Source organism: Chrysochloris asiatica, unplaced genomic scaffold (assembly GCF_000296735.1).
Source record: "Chrysochloris asiatica unplaced genomic scaffold, ChrAsi1.0 scaffold00001, whole genome shotgun sequence".
Lineage (NCBI taxonomy): Eukaryota > Metazoa > Chordata > Mammalia > Afrosoricida > Chrysochloridae > Chrysochloris > Chrysochloris asiatica.
The window spans coordinates 25,417,411-25,429,375 of record NW_006408519.1 but is presented as its reverse complement, the minus strand read 5'-3'; the positions used below and the strand labels follow the sequence as shown (position 1 = coordinate 25,429,375).

The 11,965-nt window shown below is 38.2% G+C and overlaps 1 protein-coding gene across 1 annotated transcript in view; it reads left to right on the top strand.

Moving 5' to 3' along the window:
- TAF2 (TAF2 RNA polymerase II, TATA box binding protein (TBP)-associated factor, 150kDa) overlaps window positions 1-11,965 on the top strand; it is a 95,347-nt gene that overhangs the window by 34,348 nt on the left and 49,034 nt on the right. The window contains exons 12-16 of the mRNA XM_006830830.1: window positions 220-329; window positions 1,887-1,952; window positions 4,277-4,529; window positions 5,886-6,026; window positions 9,598-9,708. Of these exons, the coding sequence (XP_006830893.1) occupies window positions 220-329; window positions 1,887-1,952; window positions 4,277-4,529; window positions 5,886-6,026; window positions 9,598-9,708 (681 nt within the window). The remainder of the gene's footprint in view (window positions 1-219; window positions 330-1,886; window positions 1,953-4,276; window positions 4,530-5,885; window positions 6,027-9,597; window positions 9,709-11,965) is intronic.

Below are 11,965 nucleotides of genomic sequence, written 5' to 3'. Positions count from 1 at the left end.
AGTTCTGTTCCATCCATATAGTGCTGCTATGAGTTGGAATGAACTTGAAAGTAGTGGTTTGGTTTTAGTTTATATATAACCATCCAAGGTTACTGCAATAAGTTCATGGAAAAATTCCGTTATCTTTTCATTCCATTTTTCCATGAGCTTTTTCAAGCCCCATCGTATGTACTGGTATTTTTCTAACATTGCCTTTGAACAGTTTGTTTCTTTCTATAGGGACCACTTAAAGTGACAGTACAGGAGTTAGATGGATCCTTCAATCATACACTGCAAATTGAAGAAAACAGCCTGAAACATGACATACCCTGCCATTCCAAAAGCAGAAGGTACAGGCTTTGAATTGTCATTGTGAACTGAAGTGATTAAACTATGTCACAGTGTAAAACTCCAAATGAAAGTTTGTATTGCTGAACTTGTTTTGTTTTCTGTTAATATTTTTATCTTTAGAATCTTTATTATTATTATTATTATTTTTTTTTTAATGTAGAATTTTTAGAATCCGTTTATGGGTAGTGGAAGCATGAGTTTTTTGGACTCCTGGTGTGGTGCTGTAGAATCAGCACTGGGTTGAACCCAAAGTTGGCAGTTCAAACCTACCAGCTAATCCTTGGAAACCCTATATAGAGTCTCTGTGAGTCGGAACTGACTCAACAGCACTTCACAACTATTCAAAACAAATCACTTAGATTCATTCTGAAATAACTGAAAAAACAAACAAACCCAACAATGATAGCATCAAAGGAAAAGAACTGAATATATGAGTCATGAAGGCCCACTCCGTTTTTGCTCTTCCTCCTCTGAATCACCGTGCCCCTACTGAACATTCTGTGTGTCTTTAAAAGGCAGGTTGTCAGTTTACTATAAAAATGTCCAACAACTCACTTGTATTATACTATATTTACCTTTTACCACTTCTTTTTAATTCAGCCATTTGCATGTGCTCTGACCAGTAAAGGTGAGAACATTTCTGGGCTTCACAGGAGGAAGTTCAGCAAGGTTACAGTTCCAGGAACAGAAGTCTTAACAATCACAGTCACATTGAGGATGTCTCAGGCAGATGATGTCTGCTGATTGTCTAGGCCTTCAGAGAACTGGATTCTGAAATCTTCCTGTAATCTTTTTTTCTCTGACAAAATCCTTTCTTAGTTTAGTGTGAAATCTCCCTTTTTGTTTGTCCTATCTACCTTGGAAATTGGAAACATGTGAATGCTAGCTTTTTGATACCCTTTCCTCTGTTTTTTCCCCTAATTTGAACTGCTTGTCACCAGGGTGAGAGACATTAGCTGTGGTCTGGGTTCTTGTTTGTATTTGCCCACCCCTGAGGCTTTAGTTTATTGTCCTGGAGCTTTTTTCACAGCAGAATCATTTACATGGCAGCGGCAGTGCGTGTTTATACTCATCTTGAATCTTGTATGTGAACACTCTGAGGGTGCGTTGTTACAGTTAGTCATTCCTTTTGCTTTATCTGTAAGCAGGCCATAATAGCATTCATTCAGGGTTATCTCAGGTAGCCCTGTTTTTAAATTTGGGGCTTTTTTGTTATTGTTTTAAAGGATTTCTTTATTGATGCATCCTCTTATCTTTTCTGTATAAAGTTGAAATTACATGTTGTTGGGAATGTATGGGTTTTAAGCTACCATTTAATTATATATTTCTGCTTTTTGTTAAACTTTGGTCAAGAAAGAATTTCAGTATTGTTTATTTCATTCCTTCCTGCTTCAAGTAGACATTTATTTGCTGTTAAAGTCATTGCATTTGATCTCTTCCTCTTTTTAATGTCTTTTAATGTTGTCTAAAATTCTTCATTTGAGCCTTAGCTATTCTTTATGGTCTTCAAATTTGGAAATCTCACACTTCTCAAACTTAATTTTCCTCAAATGTAGAAATAAGAAGAAAAAAATTCCACTGATGAATGGAGAAGAAGTCGACATGGATCTTTCTGCAATGGAGTAAGTTACTTTAATTTAAAAATACAATTTTTTTGCATTCCCAGTTTTCTTCTTAAACTTTTCTAGAAGTATGTGACTGACTTCAAAATCAGTGCTTTTGAAGCTTTTGGTGGGCAATGCCCACCACTACCACCAAGTCGGTTCTGACTCAGCATGGCCCTATAGGCCAGAGTGGAACCTGCTCCTTAAGGATTTCTGAGAGGGTAAATCTTTATGGGAACAGATAGCCTCCTTTTTCTCCCATCAAGCGACTGGTGGGTGTGAACTGCTGACTTTGCTGTTAGCAGTTGCGTGCATAGCCTAGTATGCCACCTTGGCTCCTCAGTACTGGTATTTTGTATGGTACATATTTTGTATGGCATGGTATTTTGTACTTGTAACGAGTTCCCAGAGGAGATTGATTTTATCTTTCTATCTGTGTTCCAAGGCACTCTGAGGCTCCCTCTGTTTATAAAACAGAGTTTAAAAAGTACAGTCCTCAATTGTATGTGCTAATTTTATTGTTTCTTCTAATCACCCATCCTGCGCCTGTATCTTTTAAATAAAATATTTATGGATATTTACTAGATTGGTTGCCAAATTATCAACAATGATGTTTACATATGGCCTAGGATCAGGTTAATGCTAATCTTTTCATAGCAAATACCTTGCCTGTAGTTAGCACTCAGTTCAGTTATTGAATTGAACTACAATCTCAAGTGGTAGTCTTTGGATAAATGTGTTGCCATAGGTTAGATTTTTCAATTGTGCTTGTTACTTGGAGTAGTATGTAACACTAGATTCATGCTGTGCCCCTGAATTAATGATTTCAAATCTTAACTTTTGAAAATATCATCATGAGGCTAGCATTAAAAAAAAAAAGTGTTGAAAATCAGCTAAGCACATTAATTTAGTAAACGAAATGCTTTCACTTCTTAGTCACAGATTGGTGTCCAGTAAACGGTGGTATTTCTAGCTACAGGCAGTCACTGGGTTTTAGGAGCCAGGTGAGGCATTGGGCCTCATTTTTTACATCACACGAACGCTGTTAAGACGTAGCACCAACCATTCTTCCGCAGCCCCCTCTGCTCAGCTGTGCTTGATAATCCATTGCAATGGCCACACAATGCAGACCCCATATTCCCAGTTGGGAGGTGAACAGTTTACAGTCAATACAGGATCCGAAACTGCTCAGGGCACAGTTGTGCCACTCAGCTGCTGAGAACTTCTCACAGGCTACCTAGCTCCATACTATGGTGCTCGGCTCTAGCTCCACGGGTCAGCAAACCCCAACTGCTCCATTTAAGTGCCTGGAGGCACCCCACTCTACCCACAATCCTACTTCCCAAAGTCCTTCATCTGTTTACTCTGTGGCCTAGAAAGCCCAGTGCTCCTTCTCGTGCTCTGACTCTTGGTTCTACTGCTGCTGCTCCTCTGCCCTCCTCTGCTATTACAGCTTTCTGTCCCTGATTTGAGGAGGCTCAGTGCACCAGGATCTCAGGGTTCAAAGGCCGTATTCCACTCTCGGATGCTGTGTGTGAGATGCCTCATGTGGCACACAGTAGAGTAACAGGCTTTTACAATCACAGGTAACTCTGTTAATTCCTCACAACGTCATCATAAAATCCTGTCAGCATCTTCCTCCATCTTCTCTTAAACCAGACCCATCAGACCAAAAATGCTGTTTGGTGGGAATTTACAAAAACTGTGGCAAGAAGAGCCATATAAAGTAACTCATTACACTGCAAACACAAATCAACATCTTCTTTTATCCTTTTATCCTTGTAGATCTTTCTGGCAAGGTTGATATAGGTTAGACATTGTGAGAAAGTTGGAATGTATTAAGTATAATGATAAAATTGTCAGTGTGATTTAAAAAGAAGAATGAAACTCTTAAGGCAGTCTAGAATACCACATCTAAGGGGAATTTCTGTTTAATAAATGATTTCTTTTTACTTTCTACCTGAACAGAATGATAATTTGAACTTTTTGTTGTGAATTGAGTGAAGTTTTGCAGACACAATCATCAGTGGTAGATTCAACGAATCATACACTTTGTTTCATCTCAATGATTGCGTTCCCCTCCCTGCAACAACAGTGAATCCCAGTTCCTCCCCATCTTTTCTATTTCCATTCCTCCAGCCTTCCCATCTCATCTTAACTCCGCCCTTCAGTAATTAGGTTGCCCTTTTGGTTCTGAATGCGTGAGCATATCTTACTAATGCTGTTGTACCTCTCTATACTTGTGTGTTGCTTGGCTGAAAATTGGACCATGAGGGGAGTTTCTTTCCAGACCTGAAAGGTTAGAATGAGAAGTTTTTAAAGAATGCCTCTTTATCGTTCAGTGCTGATTCCCCATTGCTGTGGATCAGGATCGACCCCGATATGTCAGTACTGAGGAAGGTGGAATTTGAACAGGCAGACTTTATGTGGCAGTATCAGCTCCGCTACGAGAGGGATGTTGTCGCACAGCAGGAATCCATTTTGGCTTTGGAAAAGTTCCCTACTCCAGCATCTCGCCTTGCGCTCACCGGCATCTTAGATCAAGAACAGTGTTTCTACCGCGTGAGAATGGCGGCTTGCTTCTGCCTTGCAAAGGTAAGATTATGTCCGTATGATTGGAAAATCATGCTGAGTACTGCACATATTGTTTTCAAACAGACATCTGAAAAGAAGTGAAAATTCACCACAATCTTTACGTTTACTTGGTTGCTGGTCCTTTGAAAGCTTTGTAAAATAGGTTTTAGCACTAAGGATTGAATTGAAAGAAGCGTCTTTTGGTCTGAACACAGATATGCACAACTTCATAATTGTCAAACACAGAAGTCAGAATCACTAAAACCAAATAGAATCTTTTACCATTTTATTGAGTTGCAAACAACATCTTTAAAGTAAAGAATAAATGTATTTGATTTGAGTGATAGTTTGCAGTATAGTACAAGAAAGCAACCCTAATTATCCTACTGTGGTAATTTTACATTGATTTGGGCTTAAGAATCAATTTTAGTGAGATATGTAATTTAAAACCATAGGTGCTATAATTTAACATGCTAGAAAAGTTAATGTATTAAGAAAATTAAATATTTTTCTTTAGATGCAAAAAATCTGAAGGTAGAACAAATGAAAACCAGAAAAACGCAGACAAAAATTTGGCCAGAAATAATGGTTTCCAGGTATTTAAAAAGCACCTTGATAATAGGTTCATTTCCATTTAGCGATTTTCTTGCCTTTCTCACTGTTAAATCCATTGGTCCAATATGGCAACAGATTATAATGGCTTAAATTTGCTTTATCTTTAATGACAAGTGAGTAGTTGGATTCTTCTCTTCTCAGACACATGAGGGGAAAACTGATTATCTTGGGCAGTCACCTGCAAAGGGTTTAATCTCATTGCCTCTGTAGAGCGCTTCATGCTTCTTTCTTGGGAATTCCTAGCAGCACCATAAAATTCTAGGATATATTATTTAAAATTAATCATACTCTAACTCTTTAAAGACAGATGTGTTTTAGATATGCTAAAAATATCAGTCATAAGATAGGAATTTTTTGGAAAGTGAATGGTAGCACTATATATGACTTGCTTTTCTATTAGTGTAGATTGAAAAACTTTATTGAAAATCCATGATGATATTCCTTCTTTGTAAATGTCTTAGAATGACGTCAATCTAAATGAATAAAGACAAATCACATCATATTAAAAATAAAAGTCTTTTGCATATATTTTCTTAAAGCATAAAAGAATTACTACAATTAGAAGCTAACTTGCAGAAAAATGCTCATATTAAGAATTGTTTGGTGAGTAGTTTGTTTTTTGGAAATGATGAAAGGCTACCAAGTATTAAATTTCTGAGAATTGAAATTGTAGTCCTGGTAAAGTTTAGAGAGCTGTTTTATTTGTCTCTAAGACTGTGGTTCCCATGGTGATGGAAATGATTTCATTTTCTAATTATTCAGATTGCAAATTCAATGGTGAGCACATGGACAGGACCGCCAGCCATGAAGTCACTCTTCACCAGAATGTTCTGTTGTAAAACTTGTCCAAACATTGTGAAAACAAACAACTTCATGAGTTTTCAAAGTTATTTTCTACAGAAGGTACAGTTTACTTCGTACTGTGTTTTAATTTTCTTCTTATTATGTTATAAGCCACTATCTGTGCATCTCAGATGGGGTGTCTTTCTTTTTCTTTTTTTTTTTAGGGGAAATATATTTTTATCCCTTTTTTAAAAACTTTTTTTATTGTGAATTGAGTGAAGGTTAATAGAGCAGATCATCATTTTAACATTCAACAAATCACACACTTTGCTTCATTTCAGTGATTGCAATCGCCTCCATGTAACAACAGTTATCTCACTTCCTCCCAACTTTCTTTACCAACGTTTTGTCCTTTGGTAAATTCTGTCCTTTTGATCTTGCATGGTTGACCATTCCATGATGTACATAGCTTACTAGGTTGCTAGCCCACCTGTGTACCTATCTACTGCTTTGCTGAAGTTGACCCAGACTTCTGAAGGGTAACTGAGGGCCATAGTCATGGTTCCTCCAGTCGCCTTCTGACCAGTAACCCTGGCACTGTTTGTAATTTGAAGTTCTGTTCCACATTTTCTCGCAGTCTATCCAGGATCTTTTTTTTTAAATGTTTTATTGTGAGTTATGTGATAGTTTACATGGGAGAACATTAGTTTTACATTCATCCTATCGTATATAGTTTCATTGCCATGGTTACAATCCCCTCCATGCATCATCAGCCTACCAAAGGGTATACCCTGTAAGCCTGCCCCCAGCTTTATTTTTCTTAAGTAGGACTTCAAACCAGTTCTTCCCAGTTCAATCATGGCCAGTGAAGTAAAACTAGAGCACACCAGAATTTGTAAAGTGTGGGTATACTGGCATGATAAACCTGAACAAGAAAAATACAGTTGACACTCTGCTGGAAATAAATCTCTGTCTTAGAAAGCAAAGGCAGTATACGGGTTGCATAGTAACCAAGTCTCTTGACTGGCACAGTCAGAAACTGGAGGAAGAATCCAATGAAAAGGGAGAGATGAAATGATCACATTGCAGAAAGTAAAACCGAAAGAAGGAGCAAATTCTGCAGCTGCTACTCGAGAATGTGGTACAGTTTTGGAGGTGAATTTTAGAAAAGATAAGATTCCTTTTCTGAAGGCAGGTGGAAAGCGGGTTAAAGACAAGTGAATGTTGAGAAGGATGTTAAAGTAAATTGAGATTTAGGTTTCATTGATGGAAAGATTATTTAGCAGCACGGAGTGAAAATTGTAACATATTTATTATAAATTTCACCAGTAAAACAGATTCCCAGTGATCTAGGTTTGCTGAAAGGCAATATGGGTTTAATCTTGAAGTCTGTGGTATCCACTCTTTATATTTAAGAATAAGACATTTGATAATATTTAATGATCTCATCATCTCTATTATTGCTTGTTAAATGCATTTGATATAGAAGCAAATTAACTTCTATGTCCACTCAGTATATCACTTTCGTTGTTTCATTGTGTTTCCTTTTGCCATTGTTTCAAGTGGATATTTCTGACCCTTTAGTGAAAAGGTCATGAAATCAGTTTCAAGTTTGGACCAACTTTTTTTTTTTTTTTTAAATATGTGAAAAAAGACAAGTTGGGCTGTCAAAATTCATGAGATTTGATCAGGATCTATACAAGTTCTTTCACTTTTGTAATCTTTTGTTTTTCTTTTTATATCTATTGCATCTAAAATGTGTGTGTGCACACGTGCTAGGTTGAGATAGAAAATGTATTTCTTTCTGTGGGATGCAGTCAAGAAAGCTTGAAGAACTCTTATTTGTAGACCAGTCTGCCTTTCACTTTGCATTTTCGGTGGACAGGAGAAGATTGGTATCTAATTCAAATTTGAGCCCCAAAAGGACAGAATGGGCATAGGACAGATAACGTCAATGGAAACGATCCCTGAGTAGCTGTGAGAGCATCCTCCCTGACGGCTGTTGCTTCTGTTCAAAGACTTCTTTCTGACAAAGGAGTCTTGCCCCTTCTAATCCTCGGTTACCTTGAGTAAGAAGTGGGAGGAGTTGAAGTAGGATCAGCTCTGGATTGCTCACCACAAGATCAGCAGTTTAAACCCACCAGCTGCTCCTCAGAAACCCTGTACAGGATCGCTATGAACAGGAACCGACTCCCCACAAACAACTGAGGAATGTGATTATCTGTTCATCTGTAGTTCTGTCTGGAATTTAATTAACGTCATTTTACTAGTGTCTACCTCCTGCTTATTAAGTGCTGTCCAGGAAGTTCTGACTCACAGTACCCCTGTATAGGGCTTCTGAGTAGCAGCTGGTGGATTTGAACCACCTACCCTGCTGTTAGCAGCCCAGTGCTTACCCTGCAGCACCACACCAGGTCTACTCATAGAAGTTAGTGCTGTGTGTGAGTCATTTGGAAAGGAGAAAGCTAAGCTGAATTTCAGACAAGTGACCATTTTCTGTACAACTTTAGGCTGAGAATGAAAGCAATACTGGAGGATCAGGGTTTTCTAAAATGTATTATTGAGCTCTCCTGTATGTTACATGATTGCAGCCAGACTATCATTTAATCCTTAAAATAGCTCTACGGAAACAGGCTCCTAAGCAGTAAGCTACTAGTTAAAGACATCAAGTTTAGTAGGTGCAAACAAGAGTTGCTACTGTCTGCCGTCTAGTTGATTCCAACTTGTAGTGACCCTGTGTAGGGTTTTGGAGGAGGTAAATACTTACCGGAGCAGAAAGCCTCATCTTTCTCCTACAGAGCAACTGGTAGATTTGAACTGCTGATCTTGTGGGTAGTAGCCCAACACATAGTCCAGTACTCTATCAGGGTTGCTAGGTGTAAGAGGTAGCAGTTGAATAATGGTCTACCTACTGCTAACACTTACCTTTTCCACTGTAGCGCATGGAATGGAGTTTACGTCATTTACCTTATATACACCTTCCTTTAGGGTAGGGTATATGGACTGCAGAGGACTTCATTAAAGTCTTCAAAACATAAAAACCCTTGAGAAATAAAATGATCAAAAACTTATTTGCCTCATTCATCACGCCTACATTAATAGGCCTTCCCATTGTTTTACTAATTAGAGCATTCCCATGTGTCTTATTTCCAACATCAAAATGATTAATCAATAATCGATTAGTATCTTTCCCACAATGACTAATCACTCTGATTTTAAAACAAATAATGTCTATGCATAACATTGAAGGACGAACTTGATCCCTAATATTAATGTCTTTAATTCTATTTATCGGTTCTGTAAACCTGTTGGGTTTATTACCTCATTCATGTACACCCACCACCTAACTATCATTAAATCTAGGAATAGCAATTCCACTATGAGCAGGGGCAGTAATCATAGGCTTTTGACACAAGACTAAAGTGTGCCTCGTCCACTTTCTTCCCCAAGTCACCTAACCTGTTAGGTGTTCATTCATGCAGCTTTTCCCTTGTATTCCCATTCAACTCTTCCCTTAGCTTAGAATGTTTGTGATGTGTACTCAGTGATCAGAGGTGGAAGCTAGGGAACTTTGACTTGATTTAGATTTTCTGTGTCAACCCTAGAGAGTAGCTCTTTTTCTGTATATAATTCAATGAATTGTAGTAATGATAGAATTAAATTACATGCTTTAAAATATTTTTTTTTGTAGACTATGCCAGTTGCAATGGCTTTGTTGAGAGACGTTCATAATCTCTGCCCCAAAGAAGTCTTAACATTCATTTTAGATTTAATCAAGTATAATGACAACAGAAAAAATAAGGTAAGCTACATTTCTTAAGGAATACTATAAAACTACCCTTGGATATTTTGTTTATAAACAAATGTTTAGTCATTGTTGAGTCCACGGTAATTGAAATTTCTAGAGCTAGAGACCTAGAAATTGGGTTTATTAGAATAATTTGTGGATACACAAGACCTAGTTGGTTTTGAAATGTTCTTTCTACTTGTGCCTCTTGTAATGTAGGGGTAGTAATGCATGCACCAATTTTGCGGTGCCGACTAAAGCTCGTTTGGTTGAAGTCTTGACAGCACAATTACATTTTTATCCCTCTTTTCTTTTACCAAGTGATACGCAGAAGATAATTTCCACTTGGGATTCGCTTGTTCATTGATGAACCTGACCCTTTTCTATTACCATTATGTGAATTTATTCACTTCTTTAACAAATAGTTATTGACTGCTGTGAGTTAAAAGTTACTTCATTACACTTATTATCAGTCCAAAGTTAGCAAACGTTTTTGAGCAAATATGCTGTGCGAGGATAATACACGCTTATTAGAAAGAGCACGTGTCTGATGTATTCAGGAACTTCGTGCAGTTATCAAACATTTATTGAACAACTGCTGTGTATTGGCTTGTTTCTTTGTCGCAAATGTATTGGGGGGTCATGGGTTTGAGAATGGTTTAGATGGGTGGCTTTGGATTGGGATTTCTCCTGCAGTTGCAATCATGATGTCGGGTCAGTAGTAGCGCTGTCTTCTGTAGACTTGAGTGGGCTGGTAGAATCACTGGTTAGAAGGTTATGGTGTAGCTGCAGATGGGAGCCCTCAATCCCTTGCCACATGAGCCGGCTGATATATTCTCACTTGGCTACTGGCTTCCCCCAGACCTAGTGATCAAGAGGGAGACCAAGGAGGATGTCACATTGCTTTTTGTGACCTCATTTCAGAAGTTACCGGCTGTCACCTTGGCTTTATTCTTTCTGTTCATTGAACGTTCAGCCTGCATGCAAGTGGGGGCGGCGGGTGGGATTTATGAATGTATTTTAGATAAGAACTTTTCACTAGAGCAATAAAGTGCAAGGAAGGTAAACTTTTTGAGTCCTTATAAGTTGCAGTTCATTTCAGATGCCTTCTTTAGACAGCATAAGAGACGACTATACACATGAACCTCACTAGATGGAATACACAGAAATCACATTGACTACATCTGCGAAAAGTGACAATGGAAACGCTCCATATCATCAGTCAAAACAAGGCCAGGGACAGACTGTGGAACAGACCATCAATTGCTCATATGCAAGTTCAGACTGAAGCTAAAGAAAATTAAAACAAATTTATGAGAGCCAAAATTTGACCTTGAACATTGCTGTTGTTATGTTCTGTGGAGTCAATTGTAACTCAGCGACCCTGAACAGGGTTTCTGAGGCTGTAAATCTTTACAGGAACAGAAAGCCTCATCTTTCTCCTGCGGAACAGCTGGTAGTTTCGAACTGCTGACTGTTAGATTAGCAGCCTGATTCGTAAGCACTACGCTACCAGAGCTCCTTGAACATATCCCCCCTTAATCTAGAGATCATCTCAAGAACAGATTTGATCTAATTGATACATTAGACACTAATGACCCAAAGACCAGAAAAGTTGTGGGATGACACCAAGAACATTATATAGGAAAAAAAGCAAAGGCTCATTAAGAAGACAAGAAAGAAGGAAAAGATCAAAATGGATGCCAGAAGAGATTCTGAAACAGAAGAGATTCTGAAGCGTAGAGATGCTAAAGCAAATGGAAGAAATGAGTTTAAAGAGCTGAACAGAACATTTCAAAGGGCACCTCCAGAAGACAAAGTCAGATGTTATAAAGAAATGTGCAAAGACCTGGAGCTAGAAAACTAAAAGTAAAGAACACACACAGCATTTCTCAAGCTGACGGAACCGGAGAAAACAATGCAAGCCTCGACTTGCAGTATTGAATGATTATGTGGGCAAAATATTGAATAATGCAGAAAGCATTAAAAGAAGCTGGAAGGAATACCCAGAGTTACTGTACCAAAAATAAATGGTCAGTGTTCAACCATCTCTAAGAGGTATTACGTGATCAGGAACCAATGGTGCTGAAGGAACCAATTGGTGCTGGACATCCAAGCTGCATTGAAGGTGTTTGATAAAAGTAAGGCCCTAGGAATTGATGGGATATAAATTGAATATTTTCAACAAACTGAAGCAGCCCTGAAGCTGCTTGCTCATCTATGCTAACACATTTGGAAGACAGCTACCTGGCCTACTGATTGGAAGAGATCC